Here is a 19,196-nt window from a genome sequence, read left to right as displayed (position 1 = left end):
GTAAATGTAAATATATATATATATATATATATATATATATATATATATACAGTCAAACTAAAATTTATTCAGACACCTTCAACATTTCACACATTATCACAGTATATTCACTATAGTTGGTAGTCCACTGTATGAATAATTTTTGGGTATAATATGTCACAGTTTACTTTATTTTGCTATCCTCACTTACATAAATGAACTATAGCATCCTGCACCCACTAGTAAAAAAAAATATCAAAAATTATATCTGGTGTCTAAATAAATTTTGGTTTGACTGTATATATTGACTGATAGCTTATATCATGCATCCAAGTTTCCTGACACCTTTACCTCAAACATTTTTGTTGCATTCATATGTGGACTACTTTTCCCATGGGGAAATTCCTCCAAAATTAGGATCTGTTATTTTCCAGTTCATGTCTGATACACTACTTACATTTTCCCCTTCTCCCACCCACTACCCCCATACATGTGTTTTAGCACTTTTAGCAGGTTCAGGCGTGCTGGAAATGTCAAGAGTCCCGGAACGCACACTGGCACACCCTTGTGCGTTCCATAACACACACGCCTGGCTTCTTTTCATCTACTTGAGACACTCCCAGGTTTATGGACTGGTAGAGTGAAGAGCCAAATCTGATAAAAAGCACTTTCACATTCAGTCACACTAAATTAAAGTCCAACGTACCTTTGTTTTGTCTCTGTTCTGCTTGTTCAGTAGATTTTTCTCAGCAGTGTTTTGTTTGAAGTCATCCGATCGCAAATCCAGCATGGATTGAGAGAAGCGGGCCATCATGTTAAGCGCATCAGGGCTATGGTCTCCAACACGACCAGAACCCGTTAACCTTCCATTAGGGAGTTTATCACTGCTGTCGGAGTCAGTACATTCATAGTATTCATCTGACATTGTGGAATTCTCATCTTTATCCTTTAATGAATTTGCACAGGTCACAGCGGTGCTGTCAGCATCGTTGTCTCGAGTGTCCGTGTTTGCATCTTTTGTCTGGTTTTCCTCCCTTCTGACTAAAGTGACCTCTGGGTCTCCAGAGCCTTCCGGTCTATTAACCACCAACTGAAGGGTGCGTGGCTTGGGCACAGGCATTTCTGAAGCCTGCTGCACCTCTGCTGGTTCAGGGTTGGACTCCTGCTCTTGTGGAGGAGGGCTGGGTTTAGGGTCTTGTTGCTGGATTGGAGGGCTTGGCGAATGGGATGTATTGGCCGGTATATCTTGATGGGCATTACTAGAGTTAGTCTCTGCCTGAGGTTGGGTGATTGATTGAACATTTGCATCTACAGCAGCTGTTTTAGACAATTCTTTTGTTTTAGGACGAGGACTTGCCTTATCTGGTAACGGTTCCTCAGGTGGGGCAGTGAAAGGGTCTTTAAAACGGATTGCTTGAGATGTTTCAAACATTTGAGAGCGCATTAAATGCACCTGCGCTGGCTTGCTTGTATCACGGATATTAATAAATCCAATAACATCACTGGGTGGGTCTGGCTCTGGCCAAGTGGGCAAGTAGGGAATGAGATCTGCCTTTGGCAGACCTACAAGTCCTGGGTGCTTTTGCGGTCCTTCCCTCATTTCCCGTTGAGGCTTGGGAATCTGGACCATAGGATTCTTGGAGTTACTGTTCTTGGCACTAGCCTTGTCTGAAGAGGCTTTGCTTGCTGCATCTACATTAACCAATGCATATTTGGGGTTAATTAATTTTCTTGCAACCGTTACAGGAACAGGGGAAGGAACGGCGATTGGGACAGGGTCAGGCTCCGGAGGGTCTGCCAATGGGATCTTAGTTAGGTTGACCCCACGAGAGTTCAGGTATAGTTCACGGAACTGCTTGTCAAAAGTTTCAACGGCCTGTCCTGTCAGGACTGTAATGATGTTGCGGTCCAAACGAGAAGCGGTCCATGTAAAACTAAAACATAAAGATGCCGTAAATCAGAAAAGTGGACAAACAAATAACATGCACATTTAAGCTAGCAACTCAAAATATCTTAGTATTGAGATACTGTTGAGATGACTATTTTTCTTTCAGTTGTGTGACAATAGCTCACTCACTAGCTGTCTTGTTCTTGTTTTGTCTGTTCACACTTCCCTTTTCTTTTTGCATTCTGGCATTTCATGCCATATGGTTTATTAGGCCTGTCTTGTGATTTGATTATTGTTTGACTAGTCATTTTTTAACACCGCTTCTAGTTTGATTGTTTTGTTACCTTGTTACTCCCTTGTAAATTTTTATCTTCTAATTTGCCATTGCGTATTTAATCCATTTCCATGTTCTCTATCAGGTGTTTGGGTGAGATTGGTGAAGTTTCTAGTTTACTTAAGACCTTTCCTGCTTTGAGTTCTGTTTATGGTTTTTGAGAGATGCTCTTCATTATTAAAAACATTAACAATTTTTCCCACAACCAGTTGAACTTGCAATTCAAACTACACTGTGTGCACAATTATTAGGCAAGTGATGATTTTGACCGACTTAAACCCTATTGAGAACTTTTGGGCCCTTCTTAAGCAGGAAATTTACAGTGAAGGTAAACAGTACACCTCTCTGAACAGTGTCTGGGAGGCTGTGGTTGCGGCTGCACACAAAGTTGATTCTGACCAGATCAAGAAACTGACTGACTCCGTGAATGGAAGGCTTGTGACTGTTATCGAAAAGAAGGGTGGCTATATTGGTCACTGAGGTTTTCTTTTTGAAATTTCAGAAATGTTTATTTGTAAATTTGAGTTTGTTTATTATTCTCACTTTAACAGGTGAAAATAAACAAGTGAGATCTTTGCTTTTCATTTAGTTGCATAATAATTCTGCACACTAATAGTTGCCTAATAACGGTGTACATGTAGATATTCTCTTAAGAACGCCAAAACTTCACTTTTACTACTTAAATGTTCAGGTTTGAGGGTTTGTTAACATTTTGGATTGACCAAGAGCACTGTAGTTGTACAACAACTAAATTAATCCTCAAAAATACAACTTGCCTAATAATTGTGCACACAGTGTATATCACTCGGTATATATATTTACAGTCCAGTGAGACTGACTTGCCTTTAAGAAACACAGCTTTATGTATATGTACAATACATACACACATTAAAGTGCACAAAACAAACCTGTATGATCCAGACACTGCACGGTCTCCATCCACAAACATGAATTTCTGACTCAACGAGCCATGCACCTTCTGAGCAGAGTGTGTGTAGAATTCGGAACCACCGATGCATCTCACCCGCAGATGCTACAAACACAAATTGTTATTCATACACAAACACACTCAAACTACATCTTTTCTAATTTTAAGAACTCAAAAACGTATACAGAACAGACATTAATGCATGTGTCTTCAACTCACATTGAGGTGTCCTCTGTGCATGTAGGCTCTCTCACACATAAGTAGGAAGTGCTGTAAAGCTGCATAATCTATAATAATGTATATAGCTACTTTCTTTTTAAATCCAGCCTCTATTAGATCCTTAAAAATGTCAACGTCTGTGAAAACGTCCATTACCACAGCAATCATCTGCAAAAACACAAATGATTTTGTATTATTTCTCAGTATACAAATGACTATACACAACAGGTCATATTCCAATTCCAATTCTATTGTGAGCACAAAACAACTCCTACACACCGTAAATCTGTTGTACTGCACCTATTAAGACCTACATCTCGTTATAAGCTCTCATTGTGTGAAATGTCTTTGGATAAAGGAATCTCTTTGATTGAGTATTTGAGTGAGTAAGTGTGTGTGTTAAAGAGAGGGGGAGGAAGAGAATTTCTGCAGGTATGTTACTGGCCGAACTTCTGGGATCAAGCTTTAGCAAGTTCTAACAAGCCAAATGAATCAGTTGGAAACCAGTAAGATTGTGAAACGTGATGATGAATATTTGGACATTCAACATGTTTAGTCTATTTTCTACTAAACTCAATTAATTCCTAACATTTCCAGGTTATCTTTTTAAAAATTAATCAGCTTGTAGAAAAAGAGTTGTGTTGAATAGTGCGTGTTGACATACATAAGCATAGTAGCTGTTTTGCTTAGTTAGAGCTGTATCCACCTATTAGTTTAATATTCAGTATTTGCATTAGTACTCAATCATCTCCATGATGCTGTCATTGATTATTGCTATTCATAACCATTACAATTATAATTTATAAATGTCAAACATTCAGCTTATTAAAGACAAATATTAAAAAGCCAAACCATGATTATTTTTAGTAACTTAAAATAGTTTCATATTTTTGACCAAAAAGTGTTTTACACAGAGGAGAACTTTTTGAGGTCGACAAATAAAAAGTCTATAGTTATTTGTACTTATACGCAGTTCTGAAGAAACTGTAATTAATCATTATATTTGTATTCATTTTACATAAGTTCAAAAATGTTTTCAAACAACGTTTCAATAAACACAAGAAACTACTAAAAGTTAGAGTGTGCGAGCAGAAACCGCTTTCACATCAGGTAGCCACAGCAACCCATCGCTGCTTCAGCGTTTTCCAGCAGTTTTGGACGTCACCGCAAAAATAAGTGAACACTGTCATTATTTAACAGTTTAGTTAATTTTTACACATCACATACATATCTCGTGGCTAAGATAGTTGACATTTGGCTTACTGCGCTAAAAGAAAACTGGGTTGCGTGCAATCTTGTGCACCGACAATTGCTGACAGAAATTACTTTTTAAAAATCGACCCTCTGAAAGTCACAGAATAGCCTACACAAAAGAACAGGTTGAGAGCGTTTTTAACGGTGTTTCTGTGGCGGACTGACCTTACAATCGTGCTTTTCAAGTTCCTCTAGTTTACCCACCTTCTGTGCTTGCGCTATGGCCTTTCTCACAACCTCTTTTATATGCGTCTGTCCGTCCATTGGCGGTTGCGTGTAGACATTGACGCGCGTCACTCCTCGGTAAGAATTGCAGTCTGGCCATCCGAGGTCTAGATTCGGTATGGAGATATCAGAGCGGTCCGGCCAGTACTGCAAAGACACCGCACCGTCCTCTCCCTCCGTTGTACCGTCTGGTTTTTGATGCTCAGAACCGGGTTTATAATCTTCTATGCTCCGACGCAACCGCTCGAGTTCGGGTTCCGACAGGAAAGGACGCAGCTCGTGCTCTTTCATATAGGCGTCAAACGCGTCGCGTCCTTTCGTAATAAGCGCTTCAAGCGCGAGCCGCTGATTCTCGCTGTAAAAAAACTCCGGTTTGGATTCATTTAGACGCCAGTTCACATGTTTGTCATCAAGACACTGAACCTGAGAGAGAGCCATGGCGTTTCCGCACACAATCCGAATTAGTCGATAGAAAGCGGATTCTTAGTTCTTATTATTATTATTTGTTCGTATTAGTTTATAAAGTTAAGGCCCACTATAATCCCAGAAAAGTAGCCTATATAAATTCTTCGTAAAGTTTTTTTTTCCTCTCAGTTAACTGCTAGAAAAAAATCCTCTTGCGATCGCGGTAAAGCGTTTCCATGGTAAAGTGACACCAGGCGATTCAATCGATTTTTTTTGTGTTGTCAAATAAAGCGGCTCAGCGATAACTTAAGCACCAAAAAGCAAGTTTTTCCATAGAAATAAAGGAGATGTTGTTTGTTAAAGATATAAAAGATGCCTCGTGTTATTTGATCATGTTTCCCCGAGCAGAGTCCCAGTTCAATACAGGACGCAGTTGACCGCTGAGCAGGAGATCATCTTTCAGTTAACCAACAGGTAGAATAGAACAAAGCATCTCCACAGGCTCTAGCGATCAGACACACCTCAGTCACCTGACCAGGAGGGGCACTAACCCACCCACACACACACACACACACACGCGCGCGCGCGCGCGGAACAGACTCCAGAGTCCAGACAAACCGACTGGATCCGAGTTTAGGGTCTGCCACAGAAGCATAAACCCTGGAAATCTCCGACGCTGAAGAGAAAAACAAGCTTCCGGATTGTTCACCAGAGTGTTGCAAGTTAAACAAAACTTTCAAAACAAAAGAGTTTCTTCCACGTTCCGTCTCCCGATTTAAATAATGTCTTGAGTTTGTTCTCCAGTAAAGTCCTGTGGGGCTTTTGTGTTACTTTGCCATACTTCTGTGAAGCTTGAAAGAGGAAGAGGCCGGACGTCTGCTTGCATGAGCGCCGATGACGCGGCGTGCCGGCCGAATATTACACTGTTGAGTCAACAGTTACGTGGGTTTGGGCGGAGTATCCGGGAAGAAAAAAGTAACAAGAAACTGAAGAAAGTGAAAGAGACAGAAAGAGATTTCCCCTCTTGAATTCGTAGCAGTAAAAGTAGTGGTTGTAGGCAGACACATAAATTGCACATGGAAGCTGCCACAAGAACTTTCTTTCAATTATTTTATTTTATTTTTTACGTATTACATATGTATATAGACGTTACATATGTATATGTATATGGATAGATAGATAGACAGATAGATAGATAGATAGATAGATAGCATCTGAATCCCTTTGACCTAACGTAATTACTTGATGTAGCCCCTGAGATTTATTTTCAGTTAATATTTCAAAAAATTTAACAGTAAGCTTGTATGTTCACAGTTTTCTGATGATAGTTAATGGCCACATGAAATGAATGTAAACAAGAAAAAAAAATATTTGCTTTGTTTTTTTTTAAATAATTGTTTATTTTAAAATGATTTATTTTAATTCCATATTTTGTTATTTAAATAATTATTAGCTTTTTATTTATTCACAAACCCCCTGAAGTTCCCTCACGAACCCTCAGGGGTTCACAAACCACAGTTTGGGAAACCCTGACTTAGGTTGTCACAATTATTTTAAATACAGATGTTTTTGAAGATTCATTCAAATTGGTTTCAATAAATAGCAGGTTCCCACTGTTTCAAAAAAAATACAAATAAAAATTCAACATCTTTGCATCATCATCTTTTTTTTTTCTTTTTTTTTCCTCCAGATGCAGTGGCTTGTGTGGACCCTGAAGAGTGTGTAAAGGTGTGTGGTGCAGAGGTGGGCTGTTCCAACATTGCTTTTCCAAAACTGGTCATTGAGCTCATGCCCAACGGTAATCAGGATCACTTTTTTTTTAATTGTGTATATGTTTGAATTGTTAACATGTACTTTATGTTTTTATAGTCCATGTCGTGGTCTTTTTAGTGTAAATCATGCAATTGTCCATGTGTGTTCCAGGCCTCAGGGGGTTAATGATAGCTGTAATGATGGCCGCTTTAATGTCATCACTGACCTCCATCTTTAACAGCAGTAGCACCCTCTTCACCATGGACATCTGGAAGAAGTATAGAAGAGGTGCTAGCGAGAAGGAGCTGCTGCTGGTTGGCAGGTGTTTATGACTGTGTTTGTTTGCATTTCTTGCACGAAACTGTTGCCTATTTGAAATCATCAATCATTATGACATGCATAAAGGTTACATGTTGTCTAAGATCCAACGTCATGGTGTTTTTTATGCAAAAGCAGTTACATGAAGGAATGTAAGAATGATTTATAGCCTCAGAAATGCAATGCACAACCGCAGTATGAGCTAGACATATTGGGGTGGATTAATCATTTAGATTAGCTCATATTTATGTCCTGTCATTGGGTTGAGATAAATTTAAATGGAAATAAAAAAAACACAAATTCTTTATATAACTAGACAATGGAAGAAGACCAGCTAATGGGTTCCAGGATAGATTTCGTAGTAGAACTTAACTTTATTAACATATTGACTTTCATTTTCCATATTAAGAACTGTGGTTGAAAGTGAAGATGATCATAAAATCCATGTTGATTTGTTTTCCCAGGATAGTGACCGTTATTTTGGTGGTGATTAGTGTGGTTTGGATCCCAATTCTTCAGAGCGCTAACAGCGGTCAGCTGTATGTTTACATCCAGTCAGTAACCAGCTATCTGGCCCCTCCTGTTACTGCCATTTTTGTAATGGCTGTTTTCTGGAAAAGAACCAATGAGGCGGTAATGCACACACAAACGCATGCATACAACAAACAAACTCTGTCTGAGGCCTCACTTAGACTAAGCACATATTGACATACCAGCATTAACAGTCACATGCATTCGAAGAAACCTCTGCTCTCTCGTGAAGAAGGAATGTCTTGCTATTTTATTTGTAGCAGATTAGTGAGGGCGTGTGTATTTGCCTGTTTAAACACACAAAGAGTGTGTACTTGTCTGAATGACAGCAAAAGAGAATGTAACTTTCACTAAGTGATTGAGAAGATAGATACCTGTATTTTACAGAAAATAGGTCACACCTTAATATAAGTCATTATATTGTTGTGTTGTTGAGTCATTATAAATTGTGTTTTTGAAAATGAAAAAAAAAAAAAAATTGATAAGTCACACCCGTGTGTAAGCTGCATTTTATTTGTACATTCAGTACAACTTTCCAGTTGAGTGTGACAGTGGTGTTCTATTCTGTTTATTAGTACAATAATGTTATAGTGGAAAGAAAATTTAAATAGATTCATAAAATATTATGTATAGAAGGATGGACGGATGGATAAAAGATAGATCTGTTTCCTTGAGATATTTGCTGGGAATAAACGGGGTTTAGATTCTTAGAACAAGAGTAACATTGTGTGAGAGTGCATAAAATACAGAACAAGAAAAAAAAGACCTTGTGATTCACTCATTTGATTCTGTGAAAAACCCTCCAAACCCGATGTGCTTTGACAAATATGAGTAGAATGAATGTTTTAGAAGGATTGCGGTGTACCAGGCTGATTATCTTATGTTTTACTGGATGTTTTTGTTTTACAAAACTGCAGTTTTGACTGCATTAGAGCTACCGTATCCACCAACATATCTGATCACATTGTCTATAACTTAGCAAAAGAATAGCTGTTAAAGCAGCACTATGTAACTTTTGGCGCTCTAGCGGTTAATAAACAAAACTGCACACACCCCGCGGAAGAACATTCCAACCAGAGCTACTTCTCTAAGTTTATGTCTATGGCGATTCACGCAGTTATGTGTTACTCCGCAGCGGTGACGACCCGACCAGGCTACAATAGTCCAAATATAAGTTCTTATTATAAGTGTACCGTAGTGATTCGGAATAAGACAAAAACGCGGTTTGGAAGATGAATTCATGATGTACTCGCTCATTATCTACATTTTGCAAATTTTGAACACAGAAAAAGTTACATAGTGCTGCTTTAACCGGGCAGTTTAACAAAAGAATGAAAACCTGTTGAACAAAACATTTAAGGACTTTAAAACTGAGAGGGTGGGATTTGAAAATTCCTGTTAGTTTTTACCCTTCAGGGTCATTTAGTGGAAAGTGATCCTCCATGCCCCACAGCAAATAGGAAATACCCATTTTAGCTACTAAGATCTCAGATAAGTAGCTTGCCTAAAGAAACGAAAACTGGCCAGGTGACATTCATAGGGTCGTTACAGTGAGCGTATTTGTGTAAGCGCATCAGTGTGAGTCAGTGACACAAAATGTACAAGAATAAAATCAGTTTAACTTACATAATAGATCAAATCTGCTGTCTGTCGCAACACTTGTTTGGCAAAACACCTGGATAAATATCACTGAAATATGACTGACAAATATGTGATACTTCACAGGAATTGCTGTGCTTGTCAAGGGACACCTTCACACCTTACTCCACCCTTAAGTACACTGAAAAAGCAAATAAGAGCCTGTCAGCTCAGGAATCTCAGCTCAGAGTTCATTCAGTGCATCCTCTCAAGATACCTGAAATGAATGAAGTGTTTAAAAATAAGTAATTCGTTTAACAGTCTCTCAAGCTCATATAGCACACTGAGTAAATGCAACATCACCGCTGGTATGTAGAGCAACAGAGAATGCAAAGTCTTTCTGGAGATCAAACAGTAGAGCATGGTATTAGCAACACCAAGGTCATTTGTTCGATTCCTGATAAACTGATAAAACGTGTACCTTGAATGCAATGTAAGTCGCTTTGGATAAAAGTGTCTGCCAAATTCATAAACTGTTTCCATAAGAGGTTTCTGGAAGAGTCTTCCTCACGTGTGTTTGTTTGGTATTGTGTACGCAGGGAGCCTTTTGGGGCCTGATGGTTGGTCTAGTGGTGGGATTGACACGGATGGTTCTAGAGTTTGCATTCCCTCCACCCCGCTGCGGTGTTTTTGACCCTGCTCCCTCTGTCCTAAGGAGTGTCCACTACCTGCACTTTGCCATCATACTCTGCGCCCTCACTGCTATTGTTGTGGTGGTGATCAGTCTATTGACCCCTCCACCCACTGATGAACAGGTAAATGTCTCTCTTGAAAAATGTTTTCATGGATTTTTAGCTTTTCCCATAATACCTTAATTAAAAAAAACAAAAAAACATCAGAATTTCTGGAAACAAATTTTAAACCATTCCAAAAGGATCATAATGGGAATGTTCTTAAAGGTTCCAAAATAAAACAAAAATGGGATCTTTCAGAACACGTACAGAAGTGACCAATTATTGGGACATGGTTAAAAATAATTTAACAAATATTTAAATAATTAAATGATTTTCAAATTCTTGTTGCTTTAACTGTCCAGTCTCAACACAATAAAGGTTGTGGTTGGTAAGATTTTATTGTTTTTGAAAAAAGTCTCTTATGCTCATCAAGGCTGCATTTATTTGATCATGAATACAATAAAGACAGTAATATTGTTAAATATTATTACAGTTTTAAAAAATGTGTTTCTGTTTTAATATATATTTTTAATGCAATCAATTCCTGTGATGTAAAGCCGAATTTTTCCAGCAGCCATTATTCCAGTCTTCAGTGTCACATGATCCTTCAGAAGTCATTTTAATATGCTGATTTGGTGCTCAAGAAACATTTCTTTTTATTATTAATGTTTAAAACAGCCTTAAAATTAAACAGTTGTTTTAAAATTTAAAACAAACTTAATACGTTTGTGTAAACCGTGACACATTCTTTTTTTCAGGATTCTTTGATGAATAGAAGGTTCAAAAGAACACAGTTTGTTTAAAATAGAAATATTTTGTAATAACATGTTTTTACTGTCACTTTGATAAATTTAATGCATCCTTGTTGAATCGAAGTATTAATTCCTATTAATTAATAAAGGGAAAATAGAAATATTTTGTAATAACATGTTTTTACTGTCACTTTGATCAATTTAATGCATCCTTGTTGAATCGAAGTATTAATTCCTATTAATTAATAAAGGGAAAAAAAACCTTTCTGACCCCAAATTTTTGAATGGTGCTTTACTTGCTGCAGTATGTGTGAACCAGTATGCATTATGCAAACAGTAGTATGCTACATTGTTGTCACATGACCCATTATCTTAAATGAGGTTTTTGTATATTAATTGTATAATAATAATTAAATAAATACATATTTTTATTGTTTTTGCCTCGGTATGAGTCTTAATCAATCCCTTCCTTCAGGATTTGTTTAATATTTAATTAATTAATTTAATAAATTTATTTAAATCCAGACGTGTATTTGCAGTACATCATGTCTAAAGTGGCGTGTGTTTGATTTTGTTTCAGACGCTTAATCTTACCTGGTGGACTCTCCACAACAGCACTGAGAGAGAAATACCTCTACAGAAAGTAACTACACAGAGTAGCCATAGATTATATGATTGTAAGAACAGCATGTAGATGATTTTAGATGACACACACACACACACACTCACACACACACACACGTCTAGTTTACTATCCTTGTGGGAACTCTCCACAGGCGCAAGGCTATTTTCGTAAACTAAAACTAAGTCTAAAACGATTGATGAAAAAACAATTTCGTAATGACATTAAGCGCGACTTGTGTAGATTAATTTAGTAAAAAAGGCATGCCTGCTTTCTGTGGCGTATATTTGTATACTTTTACTATCTAATCAATCTCAGCATGCGTTCATTTTGTGTCGCTATATGTTTGCCTCACTACGGTTAAATTATGCCTACGTCTTTCTTTGGCCTGCGCTCTGGAAGTGATCTGTTAATTCTGCTAAACTTTAATTAAAACTGAAACTAAAACTGAAACTAAACTATATAAAAACTAAATAAAAATGCGTTCACAAAATAAAAACTAAACTAAAACTAACAAAAATATGAATGAAACTAATAAAAACTAAACTGAATTTTATAGCAAATTTGAAAACGATATTAAAATAAAACTAATTTAAAAATTCAAAACTATATTAACCTTGCACAGGCGTAATGGTTTTTATACTGTACAAACTGTATATCACCCTACACCTAAACTTACCCCTCACAGAAAGCTTTCTGCATTTTTACATTATCAAAAAAACTCACTTTGTATGATTTATAAGCTGGGATAGAAAAACATGTACACATACACACATCTAATTTGTTTCACTATATTAGTTGGATGTCTCAAAGACTTCCATTGTTTTTATAATAACAATAAATGTTATTTTCTATCACCTAACCAGACCTCTACTGCTAAACATAACCCTCACAGAAATACTAGATTTAAATAGAAACATGATTTGGCTGATTTATACTGTAACCCTCATCAACTAGTAAGGACTAGTCAGTCTTCAAAAGGTTTCACTATCTTAGTAAGGACATTTTTTAATAGTGAGGGCATTTTGGACCTCACAGGTACAGTACAGTCAAACCTGTACACACACTGTACACACAACACGCTAATCCAGCTTCCTGATACAGAACAGAGGTGTGAGAGGAGCTTACAGCATGATAGATCTCATGAGGATTGTTGTGGTCTATTCATCGGGGTGTGGTGCCATTCTATATTTGTGTATCAGTTGACAAAACAAAAGTTGTCTTATATGCATGAGAACATTCACAAGGAACTGAGAAAAATAGCAATTGTCATTTTCTTGGTTTTGAATGCAAGACAGCCTACTGCATACGGTGGATTATGTTACCAAACGCAACATTAGAAAACTGTAATGAAGGTTAAAATGAAATATCTCCGCATTCAATCATGCAATATGCCATTTAAATCAGCTATAAAGCCTTTTAATTATATGAAGTCAGGTTTTCAAAATTGTTCCATGATAATACCTTGGTATTCTTTTAAAAACCTTAGAATACCATGTAAATCCCTTAGTTTATAAAATGCAATCATTCAGTGTACCTTAGTATTTATCAAAGTATCATGGTATTACTGTACGATTCTCTTGCCAATTAATTTCATATCCAATATTTTTGTTTCAATATAGGTTGCGAGTCTGTGCGCAGGGGTAAGTGTGTCCGCACCGCTGGGTTCTGTAGCCCTCGACCTGGCCGATCTGCACCTGGGACGCCACCTCCCGTTATTCCCAGCACCAGAGAAGATCCCTTCTGGTCTCGCTTCTGCTGTGTCAATGCCTTCATTCTCATGTGTGTCAACATCTTCCTCTATGCTTACTATGCATAACACACACCGCCACACACACCTTTTTTTATTTTTTATTTTTTAATACAAATTCAACACTTAGACTTCTGATAAAACCTTTGGAATTTTACTTATTACACAGTGATATTAAAATTAGAATTAAATTGATCAAATTCATTTTTAAAATAAATTGTCATTTAAATCCAATGGAAACATGGTTCTGCAACTCACTGTTTTTCTTTTTCTCTAAAAAAATATAAATAAATATAAACCCACAATTTTGAGGAAAACATTGCAAAAGTTTTTTCGCAATTCTAAATTTTTTTCTCAGAATTCAGTTTTTTTTTGTTTTTGCCATGAAATAAAATTAAAAAAGGTCTGAAGTCTGAATCATGTGACAAACTCAGAATTGTGAGGAAAAAGTCCCTAATTGTGAGATAAGAAGTCACAATTACCTTTTAATTTTTTATAAATTTTTTGCGAAAGAACGCCCATAAAATCCCTTTAAATTATTGGGCTACATAAGACATTTTATAGATTGTTTTAATAGTTGTTCAGTTAGCTTTACATATCATGCATGTATGCTCTACCTTAAAGAACTGTATATTTGCCTTAAAAATAAATTGCAATGCGTTTTCTCACAGTGCACGTTAAAAAGGTAATGCATTATGCTTATAGTAAGATCTTATTATATGTTTGATAAATATGTTTGAATTGACTGGGGGGAAAATATATATGCTCATTACTAGATACTCCCAAAGATGTGGGTGTAAATGTAACTGCAGTTTTTCTACTTGGAAAAAAATGAACGGTGATTAAACTGTAATTTTCTGTACAGCACATCAATGACTGTGTATTTTGAGTCTGAATAATTATTTCAACAATAGCGTGAGAGTAGCCATAGATTATATGATTGTAAGAACAGCATGTAGATGATTTTAAGAAAAGAAGAAAATTAGGGTGGGTTATATGAAACGTTAACTGTTAAATATTTGTGGCTGTTCATGTTCAACTTTTTGTTTTCTCTTCAATTTATATTGTTTTATTGTTAATGTGCAAATGAAAAATCGATTCATTAAAATCACAAAGCAATGTGTAAACCGAGTGTTTGGTGTTTGAAGATTTGAAAACATTTTGGGCTAGATGTACTAATCCTCCTTTACATTTGGAATACAATTGTGAACAGCAAGTACAAGCAATACACATATTAAATAAAAGTTAATTTTTTACCTTGAGATGATAGTTCATAGACAGAATATTTGCTTGTACACATCCTTACATTATCATAAATTATTACAACTGACATTGCTATATTTCTACAAAAGTTCTACATTTAAAATGTCTATCATCTGTTAAACACAACATAAATAGCAATGCTTGCTGTTCAAATGTGTGCAGGCAATATATTTGTTAATAGATGTAAAGATGAGTGAGCGCTTTGATTTTATTGCATTACATGTCAGAACAGAAGCGTTGCAGCAAAGCCTCTCTTGCTGATATACTGTGTATTTTACACATCATACATGTCAATATAAATAAAATCACATTGCTTGCTGTAAATAAACTGACCAGTAGAGAGCAATTATTTCAATTACGTCACTCAAAATTTAATATTAGCTTATTATTGCTTATTTTTATGGTCATGTCGTAAATAGTACTAGAGTCCCAAATGTTTGCACATGGCATAGGTGGATCCAACATTTGTTTTCCATTACAACATCAGTCAGAGGTCTTCCTGAACAAACATGTTAATGATAACAATGAAATAACCCCCTCTCACTCTAATAAGAAGTATAGAAAATGTTAAATGAATTTAATTTTAATGACTTAGGAAATTAAATTAGCATTTTTATATAATTACTAGTAGTCTAAACAATTATTTATGGTAATTATGTCAACACTACAATAAAAAAATAAAAATCTAATAAATTAAAAGGGTAAATTGTGTAGTTTATGTGGCACTAAACAGAATTAATAATAAAATAAATGCAACAGGCATCCTGGACACTGCCCAAATCTGCCAATGGATGATCAAATTGATAGCCCTGCCCCAAACTCACAGCATTGGCCGAACAAATGTTATCATAGCACCACAACGCCACAGTATTTACAGAGAAATCAACATGCAAAGGTTGATACTCCAACTCTAATATCATACCTTGATTTGAAATGACTTGAAAGTATATGAAAGAAGAATAGACAGGAAGCTCAGATGATGGCTGATCAATGAGTAATGACACTGAACTGTCACCCCTAATTGTTATTAAGAGTGTTACAAAAACTGGTTTGTTGACAAGTTATAACTGATTTCTGATTTGCTTTCTGAAAACAATCAACAAAGAAGAATGCTCACCTTTGACACATAAGGTTGAATTCAAACCTTAATAGACCTTAATCACCTGATACACCGAACATTGATGAATAAGGCTTAGTTTACCTTCAGATTTATGAAGAGTATGTGTAATTGATGAATATGTCTTGGGCTCTCATCCAATGAGTTTAGCTGTACAGGATGGTGACACTCATAGCTGAAGTTCAGTGGTAAATTGGCTGCACATACTCTGGTGGAAACACGCCAACTCTTCCACGGCACCGCCCCCTCCAGCACTGAGCATCCGAACAGTCGAGCAGGTCAATGACATCACCGCGCAAGAAGCGTAGATGAGTTGCATGATTAGATGTGAAGTCAAAGAGGGCATGGGCATGACGTGGCCTCTGAAACAGAAACACACATAAATCACGGACATGACAAGACTGTGCACTGGATCAGCAGTCAAACAAAACATAGTCCTACCTATAAAAGCCTGTTTCCACCTCAGAGTAATAATACAACGTGTTATAAAGTCACATTGTGCAACAAGTCACAATTGGGAGATATTAAGCCACGACTATGAGAAATAAAGTTGCAATTACAAGAAATAAAATCAAAATTTAGGAGAAGTTGCAATAGTCCTACTTAGGAGAAAATAATTGCAATTATTAGAAAAGAGTCCCACAAATAGGCTATGAGAAAGTTGCCACAATTGTACGCAAAGTCGCAATTAGAATAAATCAAATTGAAATTTAAATAAAGTTGTAATTGTGAGACATAATTACAGTAAAAAAGTTGCAATTATGAGAAAAATTTCTCACAGTTATGAGAAAGTTGCTACAATTGTGAGATGTAAAGACATGACTGTCAGAAATAAAGTTACAAAGGTGAGAAACAAAATTTCAAATAGAAGAAATAAAATCGAAATTTAGGAGAAATTAAGTTGCAATTGTGAGAAACAAAGTCACGACTGTGAGATATAAAGTCACAATTGTTAGAAATAAAGTCGCAAATGTGAGAAACAAAGTCACAATTATAAGAAACAAAACTGAAATTTAGGAGAAATTGTGAGAGAGTCACAATTCAGGAAAAAAGTTGCAATTCTGAGAAAGTTCCAAAAAAAATTCAATGTTAGATATAAATATAATATTCAGCTATTAGATATAAAGGCACAACTGTCAGAAATAAAGTCGAAATTTACGAAAAATAAAGTTGCAATTGTGAAATACAGTCAGAATTCAGTTGCAGTTGTGAGATATAAAGTCACAATTTATGAGAAATAAACAAATAAAATAACTCCCAAGTGAAAATGAACTTCCATAGATAACCTGTTTCCCTAAGCCCAACAGTAACCTTTAACTACCCTAAACTCAGCAATATTATATTGATAAAGGAGGGTCGCATTTGGCTCAAAGAACTCATAACAAATATCAGCAACAGGATATGATTTCATGCTCAAGCCATGTAGCTTTGCATTTTGTATTAAGCCAAGAGATCAAAGTTTGACTTTATGTCCTTTATTGGTCAAACATCCTTTCGCTTTGCAAATTTGCAGATTAGAGTTCACCAGAGTTAAACTTTGGCACCTCAGTAATGCTGTTCAATCCACAAACATCATGTGCTCATGTACATGTGACTCTTACAGCTAATGATCCCTCAGGCTCTTTCAGGAAGACTGTTCTCTCTTTGGCAATGCTGTTGATTTTGTAGAAGTCCACCAGCTGGTTGAGGGAGCTGAAGACTTCATCCCATATGAAGAACTGCCCTAATCTATCTTTCAAAACCTTAAAGTGCTGCACATGGTCCCCGTAACTAGAAAGAGAGAGAAAAAAGGGTTATTTACCTTCAAGATAAAGGGGTAGATCTTGGCTTGACTTGCCTGTTTATTAAATCGGAACATAAAAGTATTTGATTAAAGATTTTGCCTAATAAATCACAGTTTGACATTTCAGCTCTCAGCAAGTTCTTGAGTCACGATGTAAAAGAACAGTGTTAATAACTTTAATCAAATTAGACTCTGAACAAGTCTGTGCTTATTCTCCTGTAACTAGATTAAGGAATATTCCTCTCAGAAGATATCCATATGCATATCCTGTCAAGATGCAATAATACAATAAGACATGCATTGTCTTAATGTCCTGCAAGTATGTGAAAAATGTTTTAAAACCAATAACTGTTTTCCAAAAACATAATTATTAATTAGTATTAATATTTGCTCCTCTATTACACTTCAGTACATGCAGTATTTGATTGCTGAGTGCTAGAAATCAGTCAAGTCAAGTCACCTTTATTTATATAGTGTAATGCAATACATACAATAGTAAACACTCAGTTTTCCAGTAAAATTCAGTTCATCATTGATTCAGTGATGTCATCGTCCAGCTCAGTTCAGTTTAAATAGTATCTGTGCAATCAAGTCGACAATATTGACAGACATTAAGTGTCCCCAACTAAGCAAGCCAAAGGCGAACCCGCAGTTGATTTTGATATTCTAGGTATTATCAAATGGCCATAGTTTTGAGATTACAGTGGACGTGAAGGACTATAATGCGATAAAACTCTAGCTGCTGCATTTTGAACCAGCTGAAGTTTGTTTATTAAGTGCGCAGAGCAACCACCCAATAAAGCATTACAATAATCTAACCTTGAGGTCATGAATGCATGAATTAGCGTTTCTGCATTTGACATTGAGAGCATAGGTCATAACTTAGATATATTTTTAAGATGGAAAAATGTGGTTTTACAAATGCTAGAAGTGTGGCTTTCAAAGGAAAGATTGCTATCAAATAGAACACCTAGGTTCCTAACTGATGATGAAGAACTGACAGAGCAGACATCAAGTGTTAGTGACAGTGTTCTAGGTTATTACATGCAGAGGTTTTTGATAATTAGCACATCTGTTTTTTCAGAATTTACCAGTAGGAAAATACTAGTCATCCAGTTTTTTATATCAACTTTGCATTCTGTTAGTTTTGCAAATTGGTATGCTTTGTCGGGCCGTGAAGAGCTGAGTATCATCAGCATAACAGTGAAAACTAACACCATGTTTCCATATAATATCTCCCAAGGGTAACATGTAAAGCATGAAAAGCAGCAGTCCTAGTACTGAGCCTTGTGGTACTCCATACTGCACCTGTGATCGATATGATACCTCATCATTCACTGCTATGAACTGATGACGGTCAGATAAGTATGATTTGAACCATGCCATTGTAATTCCAGTAATGCCAACATCATTTTCTAGTCTATTCAACAGAATGTTGTGGTTGATAGTGTCGAACCACGATCGGATGATAAGAGCAGGTCATTTGTAACTTTGTTCAGAGCAGTCTTAGTACTATGATACGGTGTAAATCCTGACTGGAAATCCTCACAGATAACATTTTTCTCTAATGGCGCTTTTCCACTGCATGGTACGGCTCAGTACGGTTCACTTTTGGGGGGTTTTCCACTGGGTACAGTACCTGGTACCTGGTACTTTTTTTAGTACCACCTCGGTTGGGGTTCCAAGTGAACCGTACCGTTACCAAAACGTGACGTGTAAACTCTGTTGATCACGGATTGGCCGGAGAGAATCGTCACTACCTGC

At 36.4% G+C, this 19,196-nt stretch overlaps 2 protein-coding genes across 5 annotated transcripts in view; both read right to left on the bottom strand.

The window, feature by feature from the left end:
• LOC107722954 (protein FAM83G-like) overlaps nt 1-6,122 on the bottom strand; it is a 9,077-nt gene extending 2,955 nt beyond the window's left edge. For all 4 annotated transcript variants that reach the window (XR_001637870.1, XR_001637871.1, XM_016531452.1 and 1 more), the window contains exons 1-4: nt 4,807-6,122; nt 3,349-3,516; nt 3,110-3,234; nt 686-1,913 (exon numbers count right to left, since the gene is read on the bottom strand). Coding sequence is in view for 2 of the 4 variants with exons in the window: in XM_016531452.1 (XP_016386938.1) it covers nt 686-1,913; nt 3,110-3,234; nt 3,349-3,516; nt 4,807-5,265 (1,980 nt within the window). In the remaining 2 variants the exon portion in view is untranslated. The remainder of the gene's footprint in view (nt 1-685; nt 1,914-3,109; nt 3,235-3,348; nt 3,517-4,806) is intronic.
• A 9,179-nt stretch (nt 6,123-15,301) lies between these two features.
• Nucleotides 15,302-19,196, bottom strand: part of grapb (GRB2 related adaptor protein b) — a 13,568-nt gene continuing 9,673 nt past the window's right edge. Inside the window, exons 4-5 of the mRNA XM_016531454.1 lie at nt 17,251-17,419; nt 15,302-16,011 (exon numbers count right to left, since the gene is read on the bottom strand). Of these exons, the coding sequence (XP_016386940.1) occupies nt 15,832-16,011; nt 17,251-17,419 (349 nt within the window). The 3' untranslated portion in view covers nt 15,302-15,831. The remainder of the gene's footprint in view (nt 16,012-17,250; nt 17,420-19,196) is intronic.

The sequence above is a fragment of the Sinocyclocheilus rhinocerous genome, unplaced genomic scaffold (genome assembly GCF_001515625.1).
Source record: "Sinocyclocheilus rhinocerous isolate Xijiao unplaced genomic scaffold, SAMN03320098_v1.1 scaffold3, whole genome shotgun sequence".
In the NCBI taxonomy this organism is placed as follows: Eukaryota; Metazoa; Chordata; class Actinopteri; order Cypriniformes; family Cyprinidae; genus Sinocyclocheilus; species Sinocyclocheilus rhinocerous.
Note: the sequence above shows the minus strand (reverse complement) of the source record. Positions and strands in the feature narration are given on the sequence as shown.